The following is a 26,917-nucleotide window of genomic DNA, read 5'->3' as shown; positions in this document are numbered from 1 at the left end:
ACCTACAGTAACTCCTTCGAATAAATGACAATTAAATAAAGATAGTGGTAGAAACTAGTAACCTCTACTACCGACCATTTGATAGGATTCCGCAACAGAACAGTAATAGAAATAAATAATAATTGATGATAGCAGCTTGTACATCTCACAAGTGCAGAGTACTGACTACTAGCTCATCAATTGCGATGCAGAAAGCGAGACGGTCTTTAAAGATAGAGGACAATGGAGAAGCACTGATATATATATACAGATATTAACTAGATAAATACAAAAAATATATGTAACAATTGTTATGTTGTTTTTAGTTTACATGAACTAATTAAGCACAATATTTATTACACTAAATCTTAAATATATAATAAATAGTATACATAATTTAGTTCATAGATAATAAACAATTTTAGGGATTATATTGTTGAGAAAATATTTAATGTTAACAAAAAGTCTTTGTCAAATGTAAACATTTTTAAATTGTTAAAAAAAAACAATTTGAAATCCGAATATAATATTATACTTATTATATAGTATTGTTAATTATTATTCTCTATTTCAGTTCCACTCGTTGTTTACATAATTTACAAACTATAGTTTTGGCGCGCAAATACGCAAATCAATTTAAAACCTCATTACTTATCCTACTTTTTTTTGTTTACTGTTATTAAATATGGTAATTTTGATAAGGTATATACCATGGCTTAAATATATTTAAATCATGGTATATACTATTATAAACAAATGAAGGAGGTTTGGCGCTTTTTTTAATAAGTATTCGCATAGATTATATACATGTCTTTAATCTATGGTATTCATTTAACGGCGCTTAATCAATTGTGTGGTTAAATGTTGTCTGTAGACGATTTCTTGGAAATTCCGATAAAAAGAAATATGAAATATTATTGATTCAGTGATAACGAAAATCAATATATTAAATTTTCTGTATGCCAACGAATAAGATATACATATACGATTCAGAATTGTATTTAAAATACTTTTCCTAGTTTTCTATTGAAATTATGAAGCCGTTTCGTGTGGCAATTGAAGGAAATGTTGGTTCTGGTAAATCAACTTTAATTAAATATTTTCAAACTTTTAAAGAAGTCGAAGCGAATCCTGTAAGTTTTTTTATGCCATATTCTCATAAATGTATTAACTAATTTAGTACCTACTATTTCATAAACATTTTTCAAATAATTTTTTGAATAATAATAATAATGTATTTTGTAGTAACTTAATAATTATATTATTTTCTGTCAATTAAATATATTAGTCTGATCATAACCTATGGATTTACCTAATATATAATAATAAATATTTCAAATATTGTTAATACAAGGAGCCGATAGAAATGTGGCGTGATGTGGATGGTTACAACTTGCTTGAGCTTAATTACTTGGATCCTAAGAGATGGAACTTTGCTTTTCAGCATAATTTACAACTAAGTCGGTTAAAATTACAATCAAAGGTGACTGATAAAAAAATTCAAATGTTTGAACGGTCATTACAAAATAATAGGTAAACCTTATATCTCTAATATAGAGCGAGCGCTCAAACATTAAATAGGTAATCATATTTATTTTAATTTAGGTTTTTTTATTTGAATCAGGTATTGCTTTGTAGAAATGGCTCATGATAGTGGAACACTATCTGGCCCTGAATATAGTGTGATGTGCCAGTGGTATGAATTTATTGAGCGTAATGTTGATATTGGATTAGATTTGATTGGTAAGTAATTGAACCTATAAAATTGTGTATATTAAAATTAATGATAACCTATATGTAAACATTCAGTTTATTTAAGAAGTTCACCAAATACAGTGTTCAAACGAATGCAACGTCGTAATCGCCCAGAAGAGCGTAATATGAAATTAGAATATTTGGAAAAATTGCACAAATATTATGAAAAATGGTTAATGAAAGATGACCAAAGCTATTTGCCATGCTCTTTGTTGGTACTGGAAGTAAATAAAGACTTATCAGACCAAGAATTAACAGGAATTTACAAAATGTATGAAGATCAGATTTTAGGGAAAAAAGCCACATCATAAGTATTATATAATTAATGTTAACACATATTTTTAAGTATTGTTTTGTAGAAGATCGTTATTGATTATAAAATTAAAAAAAATTCTATTTATAATCCTAAGTAATTTGTATGATTAAAACAAGTTTTGCACTAATATTTTAAATAGATTAATACTATTAAATATAATATAATAAAACAAATGCAACTATCAAGTATATAAACTTTACATTGTAAGGTAATTTTTTTTTTAACCATAAGTATAATTATTACGTTTTATTTAAATCTAAACATGTTTTTTACGTGGTTCTTTTATTGACAATTCTTCTAGTCTTTTGTCTGAATCAAATCTTTGTGAGAGTTCAGAAGAAAGTTGTAAATCTACAGTATACATGCATGCACAGCAAGATGGCAGTCTAAAACTATCATAATACATTTCTTTTGAATCTTTTATTGCCACTAATTTTCTGTATATGTATTTTTGCACACAGGTTGTTGTATAACCGTTTGGTAAATTTTCACTTAACTTGCATGGTTCTCCAGAGTTTCTACATTAAAAATATGACAGTTAATTAAATTTAAACAAAAATTATTAATGTTAAATAATAAAATTAAAAAGAAACGTAATACCTCCACTTTAACTATTAAAAAAAACAAATGATACTGCTTAAAATTACTGGGGGGAGGTAGAAAAGGACTAACCAAGTGTTTTTTGGTAATAAGTAAGCAGTATTTTGAGCATATTTTGAAAGAAAATTACTTTATCATCAAACGGCGAACACCTTTTTTCAATTTATTAGTTAACCCATAACATTTTTTATGCTGACAACGTATAATCTAACACATGCAATGTATTTAGTTTGCAAGTTATACTGTTATAGACGTTAAAAGATTGCGTGTGTTAATCATGACTAGATAAAAAAATAATCAAGTATAATAGCAAAATTACATTATTATTTATTACAATCTTCCCTATGTTTGCACCACAGACTTCTATTAACTCATAGATATATATAATAAACTAGATTGCAAACTGTACATGCCACCAATAGAGAAGATTGAAGCAGCCACTTTCCGCCATTTCGGTGGGAATTAGAACCTTATCACGCGAGAATAATATATGTTTACAACAATTAAATATATAATATTGATATAATTATATATGCATTGATAACACACATAAATCCCACCAGAATGGCGGACCGTCGGCTTCAATTCTTATCGCTAGTTAGCAATCTAGTTTATTATATATACCTGTACTAACTAGATAAGGTACTCCTGTTATCACATGAAGCATCATAATGAGTACGCGCCATTATTTGGGTTGGAAAAACATTAAATCTTTTTACTATGAAGTGTATTATCGATTACGGCAAATGTCGTACCCACTTAATAAAGGTCTTTACTTATTATTTATTTGTTGTTATTAAACACATATTAAAAATATTATACACCTTCTATGTGATTATAAATTATTCGCCAACCGAAAACATGGTGGTCGTGTGATAAGTTTGACTTCACTACCGCAATTTAAAACGCCCCGAGTACTTATCTAGTTAGTATAGAAGTCTGTGGTTTACACACTTGTCCCAGTCATGGAAGATGTTATAATTATAAATTAGCGCGATAATACATCTTCAAGGCTGAGGAAGAATTATCCTGCGCAGTTATATTATAGAGCATTTGTGGCTGTACTCTGTTTATTTCATAGACCTTAATAATATACTTGCGGATGGCGTAGTCATGGCAATCGTCGTATTGACGATGTATTTATAATACATTTACGTTTTTTCCCTTGCATGCAATCATATAAAAGTTCATTTTTAGTGTCGCGCCAGTTACTACCGACTCTAGTAAAACATGCTCGTGTAAACCCATGATAAAATTCAATCGGCGCAACACTGACAGATTCGTAATCAGCATAAAAATTACTATGAATTTTAAGAAAAATCGAATAAAAATGTCAAGTAAAGTAGATTTTTGGGCGGTTTTACACGAGGTCACTTATAGCAATACTACTTTTGCACACCGCGTTCTGCAGCGAAGCAACCCCGTTATAATATAATCTGTAGTATACACAAATTCACTTTTATATAATCTACCGTCTATAGAGCTATTAATCTGTGGCTGCGGTCGTATGTGAAACCACCTATATTTCTCAAACTTTTTCCGTTTTTATAAGAAGCGCTAATGGGTGGCTTCGTGTAAGACCGCCCTTAAATATACCGAACATTTTATCTGAAAACTTGATAAGATATAATTTGTTAAAACTTTTATAAATTGAAACCATTAGTTCGATTTTTTTCAGAACTATGCATGTTGCATGGTCTATCTTAAGAGGAATAGTCGCGTATTCTGGATCGTTTAGTCGCGGTTGGGGCTATTCCTCTGAAGATGGACCCTGCAATGGGTTCGAAGCGTCAGCTAACAAAAACATGGATAGATCCGCAAAAATGAAACTTAAGAAATGAGACGTAAACTGTTGTAATTATATGAACAAGGTTATTTTATTTGTTAAAGAGGAAGTAAAAAATGTATATGTTTATTACTTACATACACTTTTCCACTCTAATGCCTTGTCTATAATTATTACTGTCATTATTTGGACCTTGAACAATATAACGCCATTCATTGTTTTTATTAAGGCCTGCTTCTGGATAAACTATTTGTTCCTAAATATGTATTTTTAAATATAGAAATTTAGTTTTTACAAACACATGAATAATAACATACTTTAATATGATAACATTTAATGGTTTTACCGAATTTGTATATACTACATTAAGTTTCTATACAAAGCTTTGCCTAGCTACCTCTAACAGCATCAACACGTATAGGGCGTATTTTTGATACTTCATAGTAGAATCAAATTATTGTCAGATGTTTGTCTAATGTGTATTCTATTAATAGAGAAAACGGCAAATGTTCTATAAACATTGATATTATGATAATTAAATTATTAACAGAGGTACGCTTAGTCTGTACTGTCAATCCAAATATATATGATAGTTAGTATTAATACAATAAATATAAGAATAAATAAAACAAATTTAGGCCGTAACAAAAAAAAAAGTTGTTCAACTATCATTGAAATAATGTACATGAGTAATAAAATTTAATCAATTTCGTCAACATTGAAACATTAAATGATAAGGGCATAAAACGAATATCAACATGTAATTTTTCTGCGGATTTTTCATTTTTTTATTAAAATCATAGTAAGATGTATCTCTTGGAAATAATATTAAAGCTCCTTTTTTGGGATTTCAAAAAAGTTTAAAAACTGCTGGTTGTTCTATTAGTGTCGCCTATCTAAATGTAGTATATTTGATCAACGATAGGAGGAAGAAACCCTTTAAAATGTTTTCATTGGAGGATAATTATTTTTATTTAAAAATAATATATGCCTATGCCCTATACCACACTAATAGTTATTGTATCCTGTACAAAAATAATATTTAATACTTACTAATGAACCACAGATTGGCTGGGGCTCAACACTTTTTAATGATATTCTTGTTTCTAAATCAGTTATCTTTAATAGTAAAAATAATAAATTAATATTATAAAATTGTATAAATTTGTAATTGTCTACTTACGGCATCTACTCCAAATAGTCCACTTGACATAAATTTGCTGGTGCGAAAAATTTGTTGTAAATCTTGTCTATTGTAAAATTAAAACAATCTCAATAACAATAGTTGGTTAATCGTTCATAATTACCTTGGGTAATTGTCAACTTTATCACAATAACTATCATTCTTAGAACAGTTGTCAATAATTTGTCGGTCTGGTATAAATTTATTCACAGAAATTGTGTGGACAGCCTCTTTAGCAGAGTTAGGAAATACGACTATAGATGAAGACTTGCTTTGAGGTGTTTTTAATCCATTACTGACATGAGTGGTACTATCATTTGATGGTTGCTCCCTCGTTGTAAACGATTTTGTTAAATTTGTTGTTGAAATTCTAACATTTGTAGTCGTAATTATTGCTCTTTGTTCATACCTAAAATATTTTTAAAAAAATAAGAGTATTAGAATTTAGGGCTAGTTGAAGTTGTTATAGAAGTACATAGCACTCCGTAGTGACTAGAAAATACATACGAATATGAACATTTTTCAAAGAAAATTTTTAAATATGGTTTAAAAATAACTTAATGCATTGTCATTTTTTTTTCTCTTTTCCACATGCATCCTTTGCGTTTCGGGGGGAACTAGCCTGGTGGGGCATTGCTTCCCCCCCCCCAATGCATTGTCATTTGAATCATAGTAATGTTCGTTTGCCACTTTTGCGAGCCTTCTCGGGAGGGTATTATGTTATTTATCGTCAAAATGTATACATATATTAACGATTATTATTAATTAAAGAATCAAAAACTCGTATTTGTATTCTCAAATTTAGTACTGCTAAGTTCACAAATATAAAATTGATATTAGTGTGACCATACAGTTTACCTAAACGAATACAGCAAGTCAATGTTATATTATAATCTATAACTTATATGATCTCAATTATGTGAGTGCCAGCAGTGGGGCATTCGAAATATTTGAAGGGGGGGGGGATTATGATTACATACAAATTGTTGTGTTAACTGTTAACAATATCTAATTTTATATCCCTATAAGCTGTCCGGACCCGGCGTTACCCGAGATTTAGTCTGCCAGGGCTGAGTAAAATAATTCCCATTCCCCCATTCCCACCCCATCCCTATCCCCGCCGTCATCCCCACCACCACCTTTCATCTTTAATCTCTTATCTCATATCAGATAACAGCGTAACAGCGTTTTTGTGACACTTTTTTTGGTTATTATGTCCTCCTCTTACTCAAGAATCCCAGTCTCAGTCCCAGATCCCGTTCCAACAGTTAAAAGCTTGCCCAGAATCGTGGTACATAAAATTGGCCTGCTTCTATAACCATCACCTACCATTTGCTCGAGTACAGTGGTTACCATGGTTACAAACCAAGTGTATTTTTTTGGGGTTACTATGGTTACATAGATTTCATTTATTTACATTTCGTATTTAAAGTACAAAGTTCGTGTTTGAGGTCATCCTTAGGGGTGGAATTTTCGAAAAGTACTATGTCAGTTAGGTTCGCGGGAGTATACTTAACAACTTCCTAAAGTTTCATGGCGATCGAATGAATGGTATACTAATGCATGAAGGACAAACAAACCAAAATTCATTTATATATATATATATATATAGATTTAACATATTTACTACAAAAAAATACAATTTTACACATGAAAGAACAAATTGTCAATACCACCAAGAAAAAATTATTTTAACTAAGAATGTTTACTTATATGTGTTTGAATCCACCGTGATAGGAGTTGTGGTATCTTGAAAAAGTGAATTTGTTCTTTTTGTTCTTGTATAATATTCTTTAGGCAAGAACGAATATTCTCGCCAGTTTAAATTATATTCGTGTGGATATTGCGCTTTTATGCACGTCCATTGAACCTACAAAATATTGGTTTTGTTGTTAACAATTGTGGGTACATTTTTAATATTGTATATAGGGCGAATCATTAAGGATAAGATACTCAATATCTTTTAAAATAAATGCAATTTTCTTTAGATTTTAAAAGATTGTTATTTATGATATTAAAAAACAATTAAATATTTATCTTTTTTTTATTTTTTAACTTTTAAACTTAAATCATGACGTATATATTTTACTAACTTCTTATGTTAAGAATAATTTTCTGAAAATTTTGAGTTGTCGATAACCAGTTTTGGATAACTAATTTTAATTTTTAAAGTTTAAAATAATTTGTTTGAATAGTTAGGCTTATTTTATTTATTACACTTTTAATAAAGTGTAATAAATAAAATGTCCTTAGAATCCTAAATAACGTTAAGTATACTTTAGAATTAATTAACTATTCAGCCTATTATCATTGATTATAAATATTATATTTATTTATTATCAATGCAGAATTCAGATATAAAATCAAATTTAAATCAAAACCGTAATGTTACTACCAAACAATTTTTTAAAACTATAAATAATAAATACGATTTTACAAAATAATTAACTGAATGCAGTAAACTTTTTCTGAAAGTGATTTTAGTGTAATTTAATGTTTCTAAATAACTTATCTACTCCCTTATGTCACTCCATTATTCCCTTAGCTCTTTTATGTGTAATGTGATTGAGGATCTTGGTATATCTTTTGATTCAAATTAGATCTCCCAGATTTACATTGATATAATAACTTATAACATTAAAACCAGGGATTTGTGAATTGATTATGCTGGACTTCAAGCTTACCACTTTTTTAATGTATTAATCGCTAGGTCGTTTTACTCTAGAGTTTTATCTAGCACCGTCATACAGCAAGTGGTAGTCTTAAGCTTGAACGTGTACAGCATATATTTTTGAAATTTGTTGCCTATGTAGTATGTACTGCATTTTGTTTGCCTCCTTTAGACACTAGAAACTTTTGTATTCCTTTCTGTGCAGTTGATGGCTAATGATGATCCGTCCATTTACTCTTTTATTGTATTTTTATTATATTTACTTATTATATTGTTAAACTACTGTAATTGGGCTTTGACCCGTCTATAGTTTCAAATAAATAAATATTGACACATTTCAAATGTGTGATACTACTTCCTAATCATTTTCCGAATTCCGTCCCAATCCAACTTTGACCACTAATGGTACTGGTTTCTTTATTCTTTTTGGGTCGGAAATTCTTATGATTGTTTGAATAATAAGTTCTAAATAATAATAATGGGAGAAGAAAAAGCGGCGATTAAAGTTTTTTAGTACAATATGTACAAATTAAAATTCGATAAATATACTCATAAGAGATGAGAATAAAATTCAAATTTTGCTAAACTTAGACATTTTCGATTACTAAAATACAGATCTAGAAAAAACTTGAGCAACGTATGGTGTTATATATTATAATAAGGAAGAATGGTGTTATATAAAGAATTAATATTTAAAACCTTTAACCATAAAATAATGTTGTCATCTTCAGAGCTAACGACAAACTAGCTCATTAGCGCTGAAGATTACAACATTGTTGCCGAAATGCGTAAACGCAGATTGTATTATTTTATGGTTAAGGGTTTTAAATATTATTTTCTTGAAAATACAGACGTTTGTGTTTGAATAACAATGGTGAGTTTGATGATGAATGAGGCTGAAGGAGATTCTGGTTTGAGTCATAGAATGGCATATTTATATAGTTTTTTATTTTTATTAAAAAATACAAATTTTGAAATTAAAATTATTCAAAGTTTGAGTAATGGTTTGGACACTTATAAACTGAAGGGCTTAATTATCGATGTTGATAATTTAAATAATTGACAGTACTGGATTACTTGAGATTCGTAATCGCCCTGGTTCAGAAAGTTTTATTAAAGGATTAATTTCTAAATTTATATGGGTTAATGATTGACGTTATTGCCCTTTTACTATTTGTTTTGGTTCATCAATTAATTCTGTACTGGTTTGTCCTTGGGCGTCCGGCGTAATACGAGTATTAAAAATAAATATGATAAAACTCGGTTTGACTTCACGTCAGTTGAAGAGATGGCAAGATATTGAATTTTACTTAGAATATCCTCGCCTTGTTTCATATTCCCTCCTACTGGCTAAAATACACACATTGGTCGGCATGCGTTATATTGATAGAGGTATAAATGAAGTTTCAAAAAGTTAATCTGTTAGTATTGCTGCAATTCAACAATAAACCGTTCAAGATAATCATAAATAATAAATAATTTTTTACTTATTTTTATATTCAAAGACTCAAGGATTTCAGTTGAAAACAGCCGGATGCATCACAAGTACACTTTCTAACGACGTCACCGTGTTACTGCTTACCACGTTTATTACACTGACACAACGTCGGACGTCAAATAGTCGAATTCTTATGTCACCTAATCAGAATTTCTATTTGGTAAACAAAACTTACATCACAGTAGTCCGTCGTCTATCTTACTATATAATTAACCAAAAGTGTTTAATTATATATTTTTTTGTACATATTTAAGGTAAGTTATTGTGTGTTTATAATCACATGACATCTAGTAATGGCAGCCAAATAATATGCATTTGTCACAAAAATAAATAATATATAAAGTTGATTAACTTCGTAAAATTAATGTATGGAGTTGTAATTAAAATATTATTGATAATTAAATAAAACTAAAATATATACATACAATAATTGTATTTTGATTGAATCATGTATACGCCAATTTTATTTTATTTACTTGTATCAAAAATGGCTCTTACAAGATCAATATTATTGAAAGTTATTTGATTAGGTACTAGCAGTAATACAATGATCGTGTATTATACGTGTACGTACTGGTGGAGTTACATCTTGAAAATATATAAATTTATATATTTTTTTTTTTTAAATTATTAATACCCGCAGCATCTGAGACTATTGGGTCATTAAAAATATAGTATTGACAACTAATGAAAAAATTTGATATCGAGCTTCAGTATTTATATATTTATAAATGATAAGTAATAGGTGTTCCGTGTTGATCGTATAAAATGTTAATTATACTTACAATTAGTACAGATTTTACAATAATAGGTCGAGAAAATTAAGAATATAAGCCATTGTTAAGTGTACTATTTGTGTAAGGGCTACGTTGTGTTATAATTTGGAACTAATATTTTAGATAATCATTTTTTTGTAAAATTAATTCATTCGAGTATTTAACCAGAATATTTTAGAAATTTGATAACGTTAAATAGGAATTGGAAAATATCGAAATAAAGAGCTAAATGGTATTATATTATAAACGTTGAGAATTTATACTAGTGGGTTTATTTTTACGAGTTGTATTTAGCAAATAGGTAAAAAATTAAAATATAATGATACCTAACATATTGTTATTTGTATGTAGAAGTTTTAGACCAATTGTAATGTAGATAATACATATTTATAAATAAGTACTTCAGAACACGAATTCTATGTGTAATTAAAAAATAATTATACTTATAAAAATCGAAATAGAAAATGTTTGCTTCAAGGTACAAATTATATTATATATATTATAGTGCGGCGTGTCACGTGATAAGCCTTGCAGCTGATGATTTCAATGATAGTATAATTGAGATTTGATATTTTATTTTTTGTAAAAATATAGTGCTTATTTGTTTGAGAATCTTTTGGTCGGTGTTAACTATTTTGAGATTTAAGAAAGTCAAGTATGAATGACGCCATGTTGTCTGTAGACAATCGTATTATATGTAATTTATAATATATTGTACCAACGAGCTATTTATAATAAATAATGAATAGGTGTAATAAACAGACAATAGTATGCATTGAATAGTAAACGGATATTATAAATTGACAACCTTAACATATTTATTTTTAAGTAAATTTCTGTTTAATTCTCATGGCCGAAACATTTACCGAATGTTGTATTTTTACTTAACAGAATTAAAGTAGGTATTTATAAGAATAACAAGTAACGCTAACTGCTAATCAAATGAAAATACTTCATTACCGTGCTAATGAGGACCAGAAATGTCATCAGCCACGGCCATTGGATCATTTTGCCTGAGTTTTCACATTCACGCCAAATTAAAAAAACATTTGCCTGCAGCTGTCTGAGTATTCCATGATATTTGTACAAAGTATCGTTTTTAAGTATTATAGGTATTAAAAGCACAACACGCGCACACCACAGGTCAGCTTGGCTGCTATCTTAACACTGGCCTAGGTTCGGTTTAATGTACATTCGTACCGGTTTTTTGCCCACCTGACGTTACTGTAAATTACTGTACATCATAAATTACGTTTAAACATATTTTAATTATTACTTATTATTTTCTGGTTTTGTAGTCTGGTTTATTATACCGAATTTCTCGGTAGATGTACCTTTGGTAAAATGTGTATAACGCTTATCTAGAAGTGCGTTAATTAATTTTATAAATAGATGTACTTCCTTATCTCTGTTATAATTTATTGGTTACTCGCTATATAATATTATTAGCCTATTGCTATGTAAATCGTATCGTACATAATATGATAATCGACGCTAAAATGGCAAACGACATTTTTGTCATTTTTCAGGGTGTATGCTAAACCGATAGAGTATCGTGGCATTTGCGCTATTATATTAAAAACTAATTTTTGACAAAAATTTCGTTTACGACTTTTTGCTATTTAGTGTCCATTATTATATATTGAATGTTATATCGCAATTTTTTTTTTGTTTCAAAACAGAAAACTGACTAGAAAGAATTGCAGAATATTTATCGGCCAATTAATTTACCGAGTGCATTTACGGTATATATTTTTGAATCAAAACATTTTAAAATGTATAAAAAGGGTTAAAAAAAGAGATTTTATAGAAAGAAAGAGTGGTGGTGAGAGGAACGAAAATTTGAGAAATAGCAGGACACCAGAGCAGGTAAAGGGAGTCACTGGCAAATTCATCGCCATGACGAGGGCAAAATGGGGAATCATTTAGAGAGAGCTTAAAAGCGTGGTAATTGGTATGGAAGTAAAGTTATGTGAATTACTATTTAAAGAATTAAAATTCAAAATATATTGCATAGTTACGGTGTGGTGACCCTAAAAAAGTTGATTTTTAAATTTTAACCTCGACACCCCCTAAAAAGTTTCTAAATATAATAAAAATGAGATTAAATAAAAATATTAAATTTAACCCTTATTCCACTTAAGTTGAAGTTTAAATGGGATTTAACATAGGGTACACTTGTACAAATCAATGCATAACATTGTTCCTACTCCACAGTGTAAGCTGAAATTTTGATATATTTATAGCATAGAGTCTGCTAGACACGTACACCATACCCAAAAATTCACGCTTGTCAAAATTGTTGCTAAAACATGAAAATGTAGCATGCGCATATGTAACGATTTTTGATTTCTGCGCAATTGCGTTCTCTCTTAGTTCGGAGTATAGACTCAACTAGGATAATAACCTAGAAAAAACTTAAAGCAACTTATATAGTAAACAAATTATTACTTAAACCCTTAACCATAAAAATAATACACTATGCATACATGTATTTTGGCAACAATGTTATCTTCAGCGCTAACGACAGGCTGTCGAAATTTTTTTAAAAAATCCTAACTTTTGGAATTTGAATAACCTACATATTTTGTACTTAACTCACGCGTAACAAAACTTCAAAACCCAAATTAACTATTCATAACAGAAATCAAACTAAAATATGTATTATATTAACTTTGTTACAGTCTACAGATCTAAAAAGATCTTGAAGTGTGTATATTCGCGTCTGGACTCATAATAATTTTTTTAATTTTTTCAACTACTGTCTACTTTACCGATTACTTCATGTATAAATAAAACAGTTCCACTGGACCGACAAATAGGCCATATTTCACTTACTTAGATGTACCTAGTGTGCCTATAGGCTATATTGTAAGACAGTTACCAACCAGCTTATGCACTTTGATTGGTCTTAGTATACATGATATAGTTTTAGTCAAGATGTTTTTGGAAATAAAAAAAAATGACAACCTGTGTGAAGTGATTATTAACCCAAGCAAAATTCTTGTCATATTATGTGTACCTAGTTTTTTAAGAGGGCCATTTTCAGGCGACGTCCTGTGTTCGGATAATAGGATGCTACCCACCCAATTATTAAGGAATAAACTATATAGAGAACTTTTCAAACAAATTTAATTTAGCTATAGAATATAGAACACATTATATTAATACTATTATTAATACAGCAATGAGGATTCTTTATTGGTTATTTGTTTTCGTGTAGACTATCACAATTGTATCTATAAAAAAATAACATAAAAAGAGTTTTGCATAACTCAAAACCAAAGTATTTTGGAATTGTTTCAAAATCATCAAATTTTCACGGTAAATAGATATATTATATATTATATCAAACAGATATATATATATATATATGTATATATATATATATATATTTGTGGGTTGTGACTTGTGTTATCAAAAATATCACTAATCGGTAATCACTTGCTTTTTCGTTGTATCACAGATAGGATAAAACTAAAAAATAATATTTATTATTTTGTAATTTTGTAACGTATTCTATAATCGCTTTGTATGTCTTATTAGCTGTGATTTTTATATTTAATTCAATAGTTGTTATAATTATAAACATCTTATAAGATTCAAATTTGTTATAACTATTTCAATTTTAAATTAATACATCAACAATGAATAATTATTTAATGGATGTTGATGTGACAAAGGTGGGAAATTTGGAAGACGTCAAGAAAGAACTTTTGGTTAGTCTCAGAGAATTAAATATTAGAGGACTTAAAATCAGTTATCAGTGGTTTGTATTTTCGATGTTTACTATCATATTATTATTGTTTTTATATAATCTCAACGTTTTTAGGTGTGTAGATCTTCTGCATTCACTAGTAGTCGGTAATTTACCTAAACAAAGAAAAAAGAAAAAATGTTTGAATGCTTATAAGAAATATGATCCAGAAGTATTTAAGCGTTCACAGACAAACAGAAATGATCTCGCTGAAATAACAGTTCCTAATAGTGAAGCATGTGCATTTCTCCACGCACAAAGATGCTTTGAACTTAAAGAATATAAAAGGTATTTAGTAATTTATTTCAAGAATATTTCGAAGAGGAAGGGGTGAACTTTTTACATTTTTGGCCCAATAAAATACCTTTTGGGTATCATTTCTGACACACTGTGTTGCTTCACGACAAAATTGATTAAGCAGCTTAGAAGATATTGGGAAACACAAAACGACAGACCCAGACACAAAAAAAATAAAAACACATTATTGTTAAAACAATACCTTCTCAGCTCATTGAAGCTAAAAACACATTGTGGAATTAATATAGAGCATATTATTTTAATAATGTCCTATTTGAAAATATTAGTATGTTAATTAATTCCAATTTTTTATTATTGAGTGAGTTAATTTTTTTATAAGTTTAAAACAATATTAATTTTACTCAATATGTTTGTTATAGAAAGCTAATTCCTTGTAATTTTAAAAATGATTAGCTCCATACCAAAATAGTTTTTTACACTTATTGGGTTGTCTAGTTTTTACTTTTTTTTTTTTTAATATAGCTAGTCAAATCTATTCATACAATTCTAGTTAATTTAAACCTGGTTTAAATCAATGAAACTAGTTATTTTGTTAATTATTATAAACTAAAATAATAATTAACAAACCCCAAAAATAGTAGAATAGTAAGCTCGAGACATTTACCACTGGGCCATAACCAATTATAAAATATTGTTTTCAGTTGCATATATTTATGTAGGTTAATTTCACAATCAGTTAGAAGCCCCAATTATTTTTCATTTATGTAAATTAATTAATACAATTTTTAGTTTCTGCAAATTTTTAATTTTAAGAATATATCTTAATTTTACACTCTAAAACATAAAAGTTATTTGGAGTTTTTTTTAATTTTTAGGGGATATATTATTTTTTTTAATTTTTTTACATATTAAAGCTAAGTAAGTTGTACAAAACATTATTGATTTCATAAACAGAGTTTAGCTTAATAACAGTTGTGTGTTAATGGTTTATGGAACCAATAAAGTTTTGTGCAGATCAGCATAAATGTAATTAAGATTGATAATTTTCTTCTTCTATCTTGTGATTGACAATCATTTAAACTCTTTCTTCATACCAGAATTGAATGGTATTTATTTTTTGTCTTGTTAAACCAAGCAATTCCCTACTGTCCATGATTTTGCGTGGTGCTCAAAGGTACTGCAGACTGTCCATCCACAACTACATATTTGGTTATCCTGGATACTCAATTTTGCTAAATTTAGTTTGTCCTCATACGCCCACTTCTATTATATTTAATGTTCTCAATAATACATATGGGAGGTCATGTCCAGATGAAAGATATTATAAGAAAGAAACTCCGTTAAAGAAGGTTGTTCCTGACATTGCCATGACTGCTCTTCTTGCAGTGGGACTCCCAGTAGCCCACAACAGTTTAAGAAAATTTTTCTGGAACACTTTAGGGAGGGGGGGGGTATATGTCCATACATGGTATCCGTCCGTTTCTTTATTTCGATCTTATCTTAAGTTTGATTTGTAGTGGAGCAATACTACTAAAACTGTATAATTGGCGCAACTAGATTGGGGGGCGGGGGCTTGGGAAGTTCAAATCCTTCTAAATTGTTTTCTTCATTTACTCTTAATGTTTAATGTCATATAAAAACATCTATCGTTCAGAAAAATGTTTATAATATTTTTTATTAGACCATAGTTATTAGTCATCACCAATCAATCAGTGACTGGAGATTCTTCATATAGAGCACTAGGTCATAATATTTTGCGGAGGATGAGGAATGTTTAGCTTAAATCCCATAAAGCTAAGAAATTTGCATTGAGCAGGTTCAATCTGTTATCAGTTTACTTCCGAATGTGAATTCCAGACAACAGAACCATACTCAAGTATTGCCTCAATAGTGCACAAAATAGTCCATCAATCAACTGTTAAATTTTTTCTGAACTACCATGTTCGATAGTTGACAATATAGGTTCAAATTTACCATATAAGATAAATTCATTTTACAATAGGCTTTTTGTTAAATTATGCGGACTTATCGTTAAACCTATACAAGTATATATTTAAAAAAAACCTATATACTTTAATACATACATTTAAAATATTAATAATTACAATTTTTTTCTTATAAACAATTTTTTATTAACAAAATAAAATAAAATAATTTAAAAAAAGGGATTACATGATTGTTAAGAGGAACAAAAAGGGTCAAATATAATATGAATAGACTAAAACACCCCAAGTAATTTTCTTAGGTAAATATGGTTATCATCCAACTTTAAACTTTTTAAAATATTAAGAATGTCTGCAAATATGGAATTATACTTCATGTTTATGTCAATGTATGCATCTGCATTTTTTTGTTTTTAATTTTACAGATCATCAAATTTATTGAAAAAATGTCATTCAAATGTAGCAAATTTTTTAAAATATTATTCAGAATATTTGGCTGCTGATGTCACCATAAAAAATATTGGCTGTGAAGCAACTCCTGCAATGTTTGATGAGTACAGAAACAGTTTAGATGGAATTTTATCAAATTTAGTGCTTTTACAAGCTGATAATTTAGATGATGGTTATTTTTTGTATTTACTTGGATTGGTATTTGTAAAGTTGGAAAAATATGATGAGGCAGTTGAAGTCCTTTTGGAGTCCATTCGCCTAAAGCCACTTAACTGGCATGCATGGATGCAGCTTGGTGATCTTATTGTTGATAGAGTTAAGGTAATAAGATTTAACAACATATGTTATAATGTATGAAACTTAATTGGTTTTTGAAAAATTTGAGATCGGGTAAATGTTTGTAACTAAAAAAAAAAAATTAATTATTGCATTTTGAAGTTCAAACTTTTAAGTTGTAGCAATTTGAAGTCGATCAATGTTTGACATTTTTTTTTTTTTTTTTTGAGGTCCCTTCACGATTTCTGCATTACATATTATGTATTTTTTTAGTGATGAATTTGTTTATTAGATGGCCAATATTGACAAGGCCATAAGCTAAATTTGATTCTGTTAGCCTCAGTAGCCACTATTTTTTGTTAGTCATTGGATGTGTTAAAAATACCAAAACTTAGCTTTTGGGTTTTAATTTGTGGTATAAAACATAATTTATATTGCAAGTCAATATGTACACAAATCAACAAACATATTATATAATTTATCCTTTAAAATCGAGTTAACCTAAATTCAATTTGGTTTTAAGCTTTTCATACAGATTTTGGTTTTACAGATAAAATAACAAATATTAAAGAGAGGGAGGAAGAATGGTAAATTTAATTAATTTGCATTGCAAGAACTAAATTACGCCTAAATATTTATACTCCTTCGAAGTCCATAACATTTTTGCCTAAAACACTAAAACAACTTTAAAAGTTTAGATTCACTTGTTGTTAATTTGAGAAATAATTAAAAATGAGCATTATTTATAATTTTAGTTATCCAAACTAGATTTGCCCAATCATTGGATGAAAAACTTTTTCTTTTGTCAAAAATATTTGGATTTACAGCTCAACGAACAGATGTTAGCTGTCTCACAATACTTAATTAATTGTGGTTTCATCAATAGCACTTTTCTCCTTTCTAGAGTTGCAGTTTGCTATCATAATAAGAGATGTTAGTAAATTTTCACATTGGTTAAATATTTTTTAGTGTTAACTTATACTTCTTATCAATAATTGTAGATGTTGAAACGGCTTTACAAAAATTTCATGAGTTAATTGAGGTTGAACCATACCGATTGGAAAACATGGATACATATTCTAATCTTTTATATGTCCAACATCAACGAGCTGAACTAGCATATCTTGCTCAGAGAGCTGTAAAAATAGATAAGTATCGTGTAGAAACTTGTTGTATACTCGGTAACTATTACAGTCTTAATTCAGAACATCAAAAAGCAATGCGTTATTTTCTACGTGCCCTTAAGCTGAACCCTCTGTGTTTAGCCGCTTGGACATTACTTGGCCAAGAATATATGGAACTAAAAAATTCAAATGATGCCATTCAGAGTTATAGTAAAGCTTTAGGTAAGTGTTTACTAATTTTTTATTTATAAATATTTTATCGGTTTTTAAATGTTTTATTTTATTATGTATTTATATTTTTAGAAATAAACAAATATGAATATAGAGCATGGTATGGCTTGGGCCAAACATACGAAATACTTGGTATGTTCAAGCACAGTCTTTATTACTTCAAACAGGCACAATTGTTGAGACCATTTGATAGCCGAATGATTATAGCGGTTGGCAGTGTGTACGAAAAACTCGGAAACATTGATATGGCATTGCAGAGTTATTTAAAAGGACGCGCAATTGGCGACGATGAGAAACTTGGACTTGTTTGTTTAGCCAAGTAAGAATTATATAAAGAAATATAGACATAACTATATTTTATTTAAATTATATTGCAAATGTTTTTTTAGACTGTATGTACATATTAAGAAACCAGATGAAGCGGCAAAAATGTTTTTGGAATATATAGATGAATATGCATTAGATGAACAGACCTGTGATCATAGTTGTGCTTATATGTTTCTTGCTAACTATTACCTAAGTCAAACCGATTACGAATCTGCCATTCATTACGCACAAAAATGTTTGAACTATGCTGATACTAAAGAAGAAGCTAAAGCTTTATTAAAAACTATTATGCACGAGAGAATAAATATGGATGTTGACCATACAATGTCTGTATCCATGTGTAATAAAAAGTCCAAAAATCTAGATTACGACAAAGAAATTCCAAGACAATTGCAAATGTTATCATTATCACAAAAAAAAGAAATTATTCTAGATGAGAATGAAGAAAAATATGAAGAGGAAGAAGAAGATGAAGAAGAATTTATATGTAATAGAGCTTCTTTATTTTAAGTAGGATAATTTCATATGTTAAATAACTAAGTAGAAAACAAAAATAATGTTTTGGATTTGAATATTATTTTATAAGACTATAATTATCTGTTAATCTGTAAATTTTAACTATTGTGAATAATTGTAATTGTTGAATGAACATGAAGATTTAAGATACCCTATTAACACTATTTGAAATATTTTGCTCAGTAGTTTTAATATTATTGTGTAGTATAAAGTAAAAATAGTGGTATACATTTTATGAGAACTACTAGGGTTAGTTTAACAATAAATAAGAATACAAATATTTTTATAAATAAATATATTTATAATTTTTAATGTTATACTTATAAAGTAGAATCATACAATATTGATTCTAAAAATATTCTCACCTGTTTTTATTATCCAAAAAGCTGCCTACAATAATACTGTATTTAATGTTTATACTTCTGTATTTTATATAAATGTAAATATATTTATACAAGATAAATACATCTTTATAACACTATTGGGCTTTTATACGATATATATTTAGGACTAATTGAACGTATTGTTTGACCATAACTTGTAATTGACAATAATTAAAAATATAATAATGACTATAAGAAACTAAATAACAATATAGGATTGAAAGAAAGATCAAACAAACAATAATAAAGTTTAACAATTTAAATAAGACTGATTTGTACCAGTTAATTTAGGCTCAATAATACTTATCTTAGGTGTTAAATCTATCACCTAATAACATAACTAAAAATCACAAAACAAATTAATACATTTTTTCAAAAATAGTAGGTACATGTGCAAATAAATAATATTTTACTATGCTCCATTGGCAAAGAAGCCAAAGTATTCAAATCACAAGCGATTTTCTAACATGTTATAGTGATATTCATTTTTGCTGTATGCAAATTAATGAAATATCAATTATTGGATTGGTTTACGTAAATGGATTACTACGTCTTTTCAACGAAGATCTTTTTATATCACATTCTGTAGGTCGAACTACTTCGAATGGTGAATAAACTGGAGCCTGAGATTCTTCTGCATCGCTACTTGAATAATCTTCAAAACTCATGTTACTAAATCCACTATTTGTAGACAGAGTAGAAACTATATTGTTAGTTACTACTTGAGAAACTTTTTTAGGGATTATCTTCATGTAAATAGAATCTTGTGGTTCCAAGTCTACTAATATAGCTTCTTTTGGTTCCAATCTGCCAGCAATTTCTCCTGGATTGTTATTTTGGAAGTATGCACTATCAGAAAAATCAGTTTGTTCAAACGGATTTGTTGTAGTTTTAAATGGTACAGAACCAAACAAGTCTGAATCACCATCAGGGCATTTTTTTTTTGCTTTGGGAAATGGTGCCTTCGCAAAAACATCAGTAGTGTTTCCTAAAATTTCAAATTCATCTCCTTCGTTATCAGAAATTAATGGTCTTTCAGCATCTAGGTTTTTAATGGGTATAGGATCTCTGAGCCTAGTGGCACCCGGGGCATTAGGAGGTGGGATATCGTCTCTAGCCATACTTTCACATTCTGCATGGTAAGCTGATGATCCACATGTTAACACACTGTCTTTTATCGTCATAGTTTCAGGAATGTTTTTATTAGTCTCTTCTTCATCATTACGAGTCTGTAGATCACTGGCAGATCCAATAGAATCGTCATCAGACTGGTCATACTCGTTCTGATGATTTTTATTTTTTTTGTCTTTGCGAAAACGACCAGGTGTCTTAAATTCTGGAATTTTTCTACGTTTTAAGGATTTCTTTCGGACTTCTCCATGCACTACTTGACTGTCATCTGAAGAAACATCATCTGTATTACAAGCTAACTTTTCATACTTGGAACGGTCTTCCAATGGAATTTTTACGAAAGGCGTTGAGGAACATTCATTTGATTCTAGTTCATCATCACTTCGGGTAGTTGTTACTAAACCAACAGCAACTTCATCAGTGTCTGGTTCATTATTTAATATTAACCTATCTAGTTTTAAGTTGTGTTCAATGAAATATGTTTTCCATTTCTCCGCATTTTTCTTAATTTCATTACCTAAAAATAAATTTAAAAAAAAAACACTAATAATATAAAATATAATATTGTAATTTATTTTCTATAAAGCTTAACATAAAGGTAAACAAACCATTTAGAACATAACAATATTTGTGATGTGATATACAAATTTAATGGTTATTTATATATATATGTATGTATATAGAGAGTATAAAAATAATTGTTAACTATACAATTATAGTGCTCTAGATTAAGGATAACACTCTGATTCAATCCAAATATCCATCAAGGTGAAAACCTATAAAGAATCAACCAGCCAGTGTACCATAATACCGAAGAATTATAGTTATGGATTAGTATAATTATTACACTATTAGTAAAAAGATAAATTAGGCTTGTAGTTAGCAGATAGCAATATTATAATAAAAACTTAAAGCAACACAGAATCAATAAATTATGAATATTGATCACTTACCATTTAAAGACAATTTTCTCACTGTACTATTTTCCAATTGATCACCTATATAAAAAAAATGTTTTGATATATGTAATAATTTTAAGAGAGTAACCTTTAAAATAGTATCTGAAAATAAATATTTGTACTTACTTTTATAAGGAAACGGAGCAGAACTAAAAGGATCTTCATTAATTTTATTCAACCTCAAAGTAGTTTCTGATGATTTACTTTCTAAAAGCACAAATAAAAACACACATAAATATATTATTTAACAAACAATTATTATTATGATCATTTAAATTTACCATCATCACTATTACAGTCTCGAGGAAAAGAAGAACTAAATATTTTTTCTTCAGGAACCACCTTTTTAAAATAAGATGTATCGGTTTCTTCAAATGGATTCCAAGATTTGTTTGTACTTACTTTATTAACAATCTCTATCTAAAATTTAAATTAAAAATCCCAATAAATAAACATACAACATGTAAAAAAATAATTAAAAAAATGTTTTTGTTTAATGTAAATAATTAGTAATATTCAGTGGTGACTTGTGCCTACGTACAATTGTGTTTGCACCCCTACCAAAAATAAGAAAATGTAAATAATAATTTACTATTACAAGTTTCGATAGAATTATAATTTAGTTAGCATGAATGTTATGTTATGTAGAATATTAATTACAAAACACTAAAGAGCACTGTGGCTGCTTCATGATGTTCAATGTGCAGTAGCCAAGCTCATTGTTCACAAGAAAAACATGTGTATAATTTGGTCGATGAGTGATTTGAGCTATAGTGGATAACTGATAAGCGACAATTGTAATATACCTGAAGGGCTTGGTAAGTTTAGGAGGCATGGTGTTAGACATTAGATCTATTTTACCATAGACCCCATAGAAAAGATGTTAAGCTTTATAATAAAAAAAAAACAAATTTTTGTAAATTGTTTAGTAGAATTCTAAGAAGTTACTTTGTGATTTAGATTTACCTTTTATTTTTACAAAATATAAGAGATGAAAACAATTTTTTTCTTTCTGTTGACCTCAATAGAAAACATTAATACTTACATTCGATTTTGAAAAATTTGAGGAGTCTTGAGAAGATTTTTCATATGATGACAAAAAATAATTATTTTCATTTACAAAATTTCTAGAAAAACAAAACATCATACAACTTATATCAGTATTCTTAATACATTTATTATTGATATTAGCAAAATTTGTATTACCAAAACGTAATTTAGTTTCAATCGTACCAATTAAAACTAGTAAAAAAAAAAAAAAGGAATACCAAATATTTTCTATTGTCTTTACTTTTTTAATGCAGACGTATCACTTATATTTCGTTTATGTTTGGATAATGATGTCAATGAAGGAGATGATGTAATAGTTGCATTTGTGGAATGTGTGATTGACGTCGCTTCCTTGCTAGTTTCAACAAAGGGATCAGCATAATCTAAAAAAATTATCAAAATTTACATACGTTCTTCAATAAATAAAATAAAAAATTGTACCTTTTACTGGGAATACTGTCTGGATTCCTATCTCACCAGGTAATGGATGTTGTGGTATTTTATTTTGATGTGACACATCTGGAGAATTAGAATTTGTAAACACTCCAACTGGAGCTTGAAATGTCCTTTTAAATGTAGGAGAAGATCCCAAAGGAGGTGGTATTCCCGAACTTAAAGGCTTTGGTCTTTGCCGAGGATTTACACTGGTGCCTTCAACAATAATAGGCGTTTGGTAATTTTGTTTAACAGACAATTTTGGTGTCTGAGGAACTCGTTTTTCATTTAGTGTAAAAACTAATTCTTCAATATTTGGAGTGGGAACATTCTGAAAAATGAATAATTAGTTAAATAATCGATAGGGTGCCCATTTAGAGCCTTGCTGCCTCTTCCACGGAGGTTTTCTAAATTTATATAATCGGGAATGGATAGTCTGTTGCCAGATTTCTCATCTAACAAACAGGGCCACTTTTTGCCAAGAGCCGAATAGATGAGAGTGAGCAATGCCTATCCACTCATTCTTCTTATAGGATAATAAAAAAATTATTGTAAAATATGATAAAATCATACGTTTAAATTTTGAATAGGACAATCCTTTCCAGCTAATTTAAAAGCAATGTATGATACTTGATAAATATCCGGTCGTTTATCTGGTTCCAATTCTAACATATACTCTATAACAATATTAAAATATAATAATTATATACAAGTATGTAGCCTAAAATATTATAAAATGGTAGACATTAAATATAACAACCAACGTAGAGCAATCAATATAGTAGACAATTTGCTTTTTATTTTGTCAAGTATTGAGTTACCTTCCAATATAACCTACCTTTTTTTTTTTTTTACTGTAAAAACTGTATAAAATAATTTTAAGTCTTATATAAATTAATTTTAAGATCCTAGTAATTGTAGAAATAAATAGTTATAAGCTGATATTTTAAAAAACTAGTTATTTTTTATGTAATTTTGTAACGTTGATGATCACGATGAGAATGATCATCATATGTTTATAACATGTTGTTTTTGTTAAAAAAAATATATATCACTAAAAAATTATAAATCGATGAGAGTAAATTAAAAAAATAAACTGAAGAATCTTTTGAAAACTAACACATTTAAAATATCCCAACGAAAAATAATATATATAGTTTCTAACAGTAGTTAATACAATAAATAACTGTTTTACACTGCCGGATACCAACAAGTTGGCTTTTTTCTAACGTATAACTTTTTTTTTACATATTTTTAAATAGTAAAACATAAAAATAGGAGTGTTAGATCTTACTGGACAAAAGAAAACGTTTGATATTTATCAGAATAAAAAAATGTGATCGTTTTCGCAAGATTTTATAAAGAAAAACATAATTTTTAACAATCTTTACCTCTCCATACAGACAAACAGACATTAAATATGGTTGTTTTGTTATAGGTCTATTAGGTTATATATTCATAAAATAATAATATAGATATTTATTATTATTTTTAGCTTTTTAAATCTTACTTATTAATGTTCGTAACTTGATTGAATATTCAGGTGTATCTGGTATATTAAACTGACCACTTTGAATTTTTAATGCACTTTCTCCAAATGGTAAAGTAAAATAACATAATTTGTACAACAAACAACCTAAAGCCCAAATATCTGACTTTGTGGTAATCACTTTGTTGCTGTATAAGTCTACCATTTCTGGCGATCTGTAGGAAATTGTAGTGTATTTATTAATTTCTTCTTCAACAGCATGTACTCCTTGAACCGCTGGATCAAGCTGTCGAGCTGTTGCTGAACCAAAGTCGCATAATAAATATTGACCATTTTCACTAATCAAAATATTTTCTATTTTTAAATCTCTATGTATTATTGGTGTTTGAGAATGATGTAAACGGCTAACTGCTTCACAAATATTGCAAAATATTTTAAGAATTTCATTTTCAGTAATGCCAGTTTGTAATCTAAAATAAAATTTAATTTCTATAAATATATATACAGCGCAAATAAAATAAAATGAATATATTTAATAAAAAAAACGCTATGCACATACAATGTTATTACTGAAAAAAATAGTAAACAAGAAATCAAGTTTAACAAATATTGTGTTATATAGTTTTATATTAATATATTTAGGGAACAATTGTTTCAAAACCATTTTCTTGAATATATTAAACTATTATTAATGATTCAATAAATTACCTGCTATTCATAAGAGTCAAAACATTAGATTGACAGTAAGGCATTAACATAAGAACTTCATGAACTCCATTTCCATGGCGTATTATGTTAGAATCAATAAATCCGACAATGTTTTTGTGGCCATTTAAATTACTCTACAAATTAAAACAAATAATATGATTTACACGACCTATTATTTCAAATAACACATTTTTTCTAATTAATAAATAATAATATAAAGTTACATAAAAAACACAAATTATCCGATTAGTAAAATTCAATAAAATCATATAATGAAACTATACTGTTCATACTATTAGGTAACTCAATGAATCAATTAAAAAATAATATTAACTATTGATATACTAGTTATCTCAACAAATGCATTGGTAAGAAAAAAAAAAAAAAATAAAATATTTCTTAAATATTATAGCTTTAGGTATCATACAAATAACACTACATTTAAAATATATTTTTGCTATCTAAGCATTTATATGTTGGTCGTAGTTCTAATAAGAAGAAATAATAAACTCACAGCTATTTGTATTTCTTTTTTAGCCACTCCTAGATCTATTTCATCATTAACAAACAAACGTTTCAATGCATACTTCTTGTTATTGTTTTTTACAAGAAAAACAACAGCAAAACCACCTATAATAAAATAAGGTAATATAAAACAATCATATTTAATGTAGATTTTACCTTCAGCAATTACATCCTCGACTATCACAGACATTCGACCAACTGTAAACTGTTTACCGACAAAACAGTTGGGGTCTTTGGAATTGTCAATTTTAGAAAATAGCTTTTTCATTTTTATTTGTTATAATCTAAAACACAAAAAAGTTATGATATCAATAAGTATAATTAAGGCTATTAACTTACATTAGTCTAGTAACATTAAAAATAACAATTGGTAGCTTTTAGAGAACTAGCAGAAAATAAGTACATTTTTGGTTCATTTTAGTATTGCGATAGTTAATTGTTAAAAATTTAACGACAGATCACAGAGGGTTGATTTCAGATACTTTTCATAACACTTATTGAAAAAAATGTCATCAATGAGTATTGAGGAGGTGCGAGTATAAGATAAGGAGGCCAAGTATTCAATACAAACAGCTGATTTATAAGTGCGTACCAAATGTATGTAATCAGGCGGGGTACTTTTTTTATCTTCTAAAAAGTAAAACTAAAATAATTTTGTTTTTAAAATATTAAAAAATATATTCATAATAATATAAATTATATTATAAATATGAAAATTAACAATATAATTATTATCACCATTTTGAAAGTATAATTTTAAGAGATAACAAGTAATGATTTTTAGGCGCCAC

The 26,917-nt window shown here is 28.2% G+C and overlaps 4 protein-coding genes across 9 annotated transcripts; 2 read left to right on the top strand and 2 right to left on the bottom strand.

The window, feature by feature from the left end:
- Window positions 1-521: 521 nt before the first annotated feature.
- On the bottom strand, window positions 522-11,740 carry LOC126839221 (protein spaetzle-like). 2 transcript variants are annotated; one of them, XM_050574372.1, is made up of 7 exons: window positions 11,525-11,740; window positions 7,329-7,489; window positions 5,744-6,028; window positions 5,620-5,686; window positions 5,490-5,555; window positions 4,574-4,692; window positions 522-2,568 (listed from the first exon to the last, which is right to left on the bottom strand). In XM_050574372.1, exons 1-7 carry the CDS (start codon window positions 11,570-11,572, stop codon window positions 2,307-2,309), a joined length of 1,008 nt encoding a protein of 335 aa, XP_050430329.1. In that variant the 5' UTR covers window positions 11,573-11,740; the 3' UTR covers window positions 522-2,306. The 2 variants fall into 2 exon arrangements, with proteins under 2 accessions (XP_050430329.1, XP_050430330.1); XM_050574373.1 differs by having other exon boundaries at window positions 2,445-2,568; window positions 4,578-4,692.
- LOC126839223 (deoxynucleoside kinase-like) lies at window positions 755-2,240 on the top strand. Of its 2 annotated transcripts, none has more exons than XM_050574376.1 (4): window positions 755-1,056; window positions 1,334-1,512; window positions 1,604-1,722; window positions 1,789-2,240. In XM_050574376.1, the coding sequence occupies exons 1-4, from the start codon at window positions 1,045-1,047 to the stop codon at window positions 2,043-2,045; spliced, it is 567 nt and encodes a 188-aa protein (XP_050430333.1). In that variant the 5' UTR covers window positions 755-1,044; the 3' UTR covers window positions 2,046-2,240. The 2 variants fall into 2 exon arrangements, with proteins under 2 accessions (XP_050430333.1, XP_050430332.1); XM_050574375.1 differs by having other exon boundaries at window positions 761-1,112; window positions 1,789-2,235.
- Window positions 9,694-19,711, top strand: LOC126839208 (cell division cycle protein 23 homolog). Of its 3 annotated transcripts, XM_050574349.1 has the most exons (9): window positions 9,694-9,711; window positions 9,796-9,948; window positions 14,248-14,333; window positions 14,397-14,609; window positions 16,948-17,293; window positions 18,004-18,181; window positions 18,250-18,594; window positions 18,676-18,922; window positions 18,993-19,711. In XM_050574349.1, exons 2-9 carry the CDS (start codon window positions 9,922-9,924, stop codon window positions 19,438-19,440), a joined length of 1,890 nt encoding a protein of 629 aa, XP_050430306.1. In that variant the 5' UTR covers window positions 9,694-9,711; window positions 9,796-9,921; the 3' UTR covers window positions 19,441-19,711. The 3 variants fall into 3 exon arrangements, with proteins under 3 accessions (XP_050430306.1, XP_050430305.1, XP_050430304.1); XM_050574348.1 differs by lacking the exon at window positions 9,694-9,711 and having other exon boundaries at window positions 9,724-9,948; XM_050574347.1 differs by lacking the exons at window positions 9,694-9,711; window positions 9,796-9,948 and having other exon boundaries at window positions 14,032-14,333; window positions 18,993-19,710.
- Window positions 19,712-19,808: 97 nt separating this feature from the next.
- On the bottom strand, window positions 19,809-26,658 carry LOC126839204 (uncharacterized). Of its 2 annotated transcripts, none has more exons than XM_050574339.1 (13): window positions 26,466-26,658; window positions 26,283-26,410; window positions 26,116-26,231; window positions 25,602-25,735; window positions 24,915-25,363; window positions 23,978-24,081; window positions 23,411-23,735; window positions 23,211-23,352; window positions 22,965-23,046; window positions 22,201-22,339; window positions 22,046-22,126; window positions 21,914-21,958; window positions 19,809-21,477 (listed from the first exon to the last, which is right to left on the bottom strand). In XM_050574339.1, the coding sequence occupies exons 2-13, from the start codon at window positions 26,392-26,394 to the stop codon at window positions 20,360-20,362; spliced, it is 2,847 nt and encodes a 948-aa protein (XP_050430296.1). In that variant the 5' UTR covers window positions 26,395-26,410; window positions 26,466-26,658; the 3' UTR covers window positions 19,809-20,359. The 2 variants fall into 2 exon arrangements, with proteins under 2 accessions (XP_050430296.1, XP_050430297.1); XM_050574340.1 differs by having other exon boundaries at window positions 26,530-26,657.
- Window positions 26,659-26,917: the final 259 nt, after the last annotated feature.

This window comes from Adelges cooleyi, unplaced genomic scaffold (genome assembly GCF_023614345.1).
Source record: "Adelges cooleyi isolate 19-005CV unplaced genomic scaffold, UGA_ACOO_1.1 ACOO_flye_CR_arks_rails_tigmint_CR_PRNA_30, whole genome shotgun sequence".
NCBI classification, from domain to species: domain Eukaryota; kingdom Metazoa; phylum Arthropoda; class Insecta; order Hemiptera; family Adelgidae; genus Adelges; species Adelges cooleyi.
This window is presented reverse-complemented; position numbering and strand designations above follow the sequence as displayed.

Coding starts and splice junctions, on each gene's coding strand:
- LOC126839223 (XM_050574375.1), top strand. CDS start 1,014: ATGAAGCCGTTTCGTGTGGCAATTGAAGGAAATGTTGGTTCTGGTAAA. Junction 1,113..1,333: donor AAGAAGTCGAAGCGAATCCT/GTAAGTTTTTTT, acceptor TGTTAATACAAG/GAGCCGATAGAAATGTGGCG. Junction 1,513..1,603: donor CGGTCATTACAAAATAATAG/GTAAACCTTATA, acceptor TATTTGAATCAG/GTATTGCTTTGTAGAAATGG.
- LOC126839221 (XM_050574372.1), bottom strand. CDS start 11,572: ATGATCCAATGGCCGTGGCTGATGACATTTCTGGTCCTCATTAGCACG. Junction 7,490..11,524: donor TTCTGGTCCTCATTAGCACG/GTAATGAAGTAT, acceptor AATATTTTGTAG/GTTCAATGGACGTGCATAAA. Junction 4,693..5,489: donor AGCCAATCTGTGGTTCATTA/GTAAGTATTAAA, acceptor ATACATATTTAG/GAACAAATAGTTTATCCAGA.
- LOC126839208 (XM_050574347.1), top strand. CDS start 14,212: ATGAATAATTATTTAATGGATGTTGATGTGACAAAGGTGGGAAATTTG. Junction 18,182..18,249: donor TTGCTATCATAATAAGAGAT/GTTAGTAAATTT, acceptor CAATAATTGTAG/ATGTTGAAACGGCTTTACAA. Junction 18,595..18,675: donor GAGTTATAGTAAAGCTTTAG/GTAAGTGTTTAC, acceptor TTATATTTTTAG/AAATAAACAAATATGAATAT.
- LOC126839204 (XM_050574339.1), bottom strand. CDS start 26,394: ATGAAAAAGCTATTTTCTAAAATTGACAATTCCAAAGACCCCAACTGT. Junction 25,736..26,115: donor AAAAAGAAATACAAATAGCT/GTGAGTTTATTA, acceptor TTTAATTTGTAG/AGTAATTTAAATGGCCACAA. Junction 23,047..23,210: donor GATACGTCTGCATTAAAAAA/GTAAAGACAATA, acceptor TTGTTTTTCTAG/AAATTTTGTAAATGAAAATA.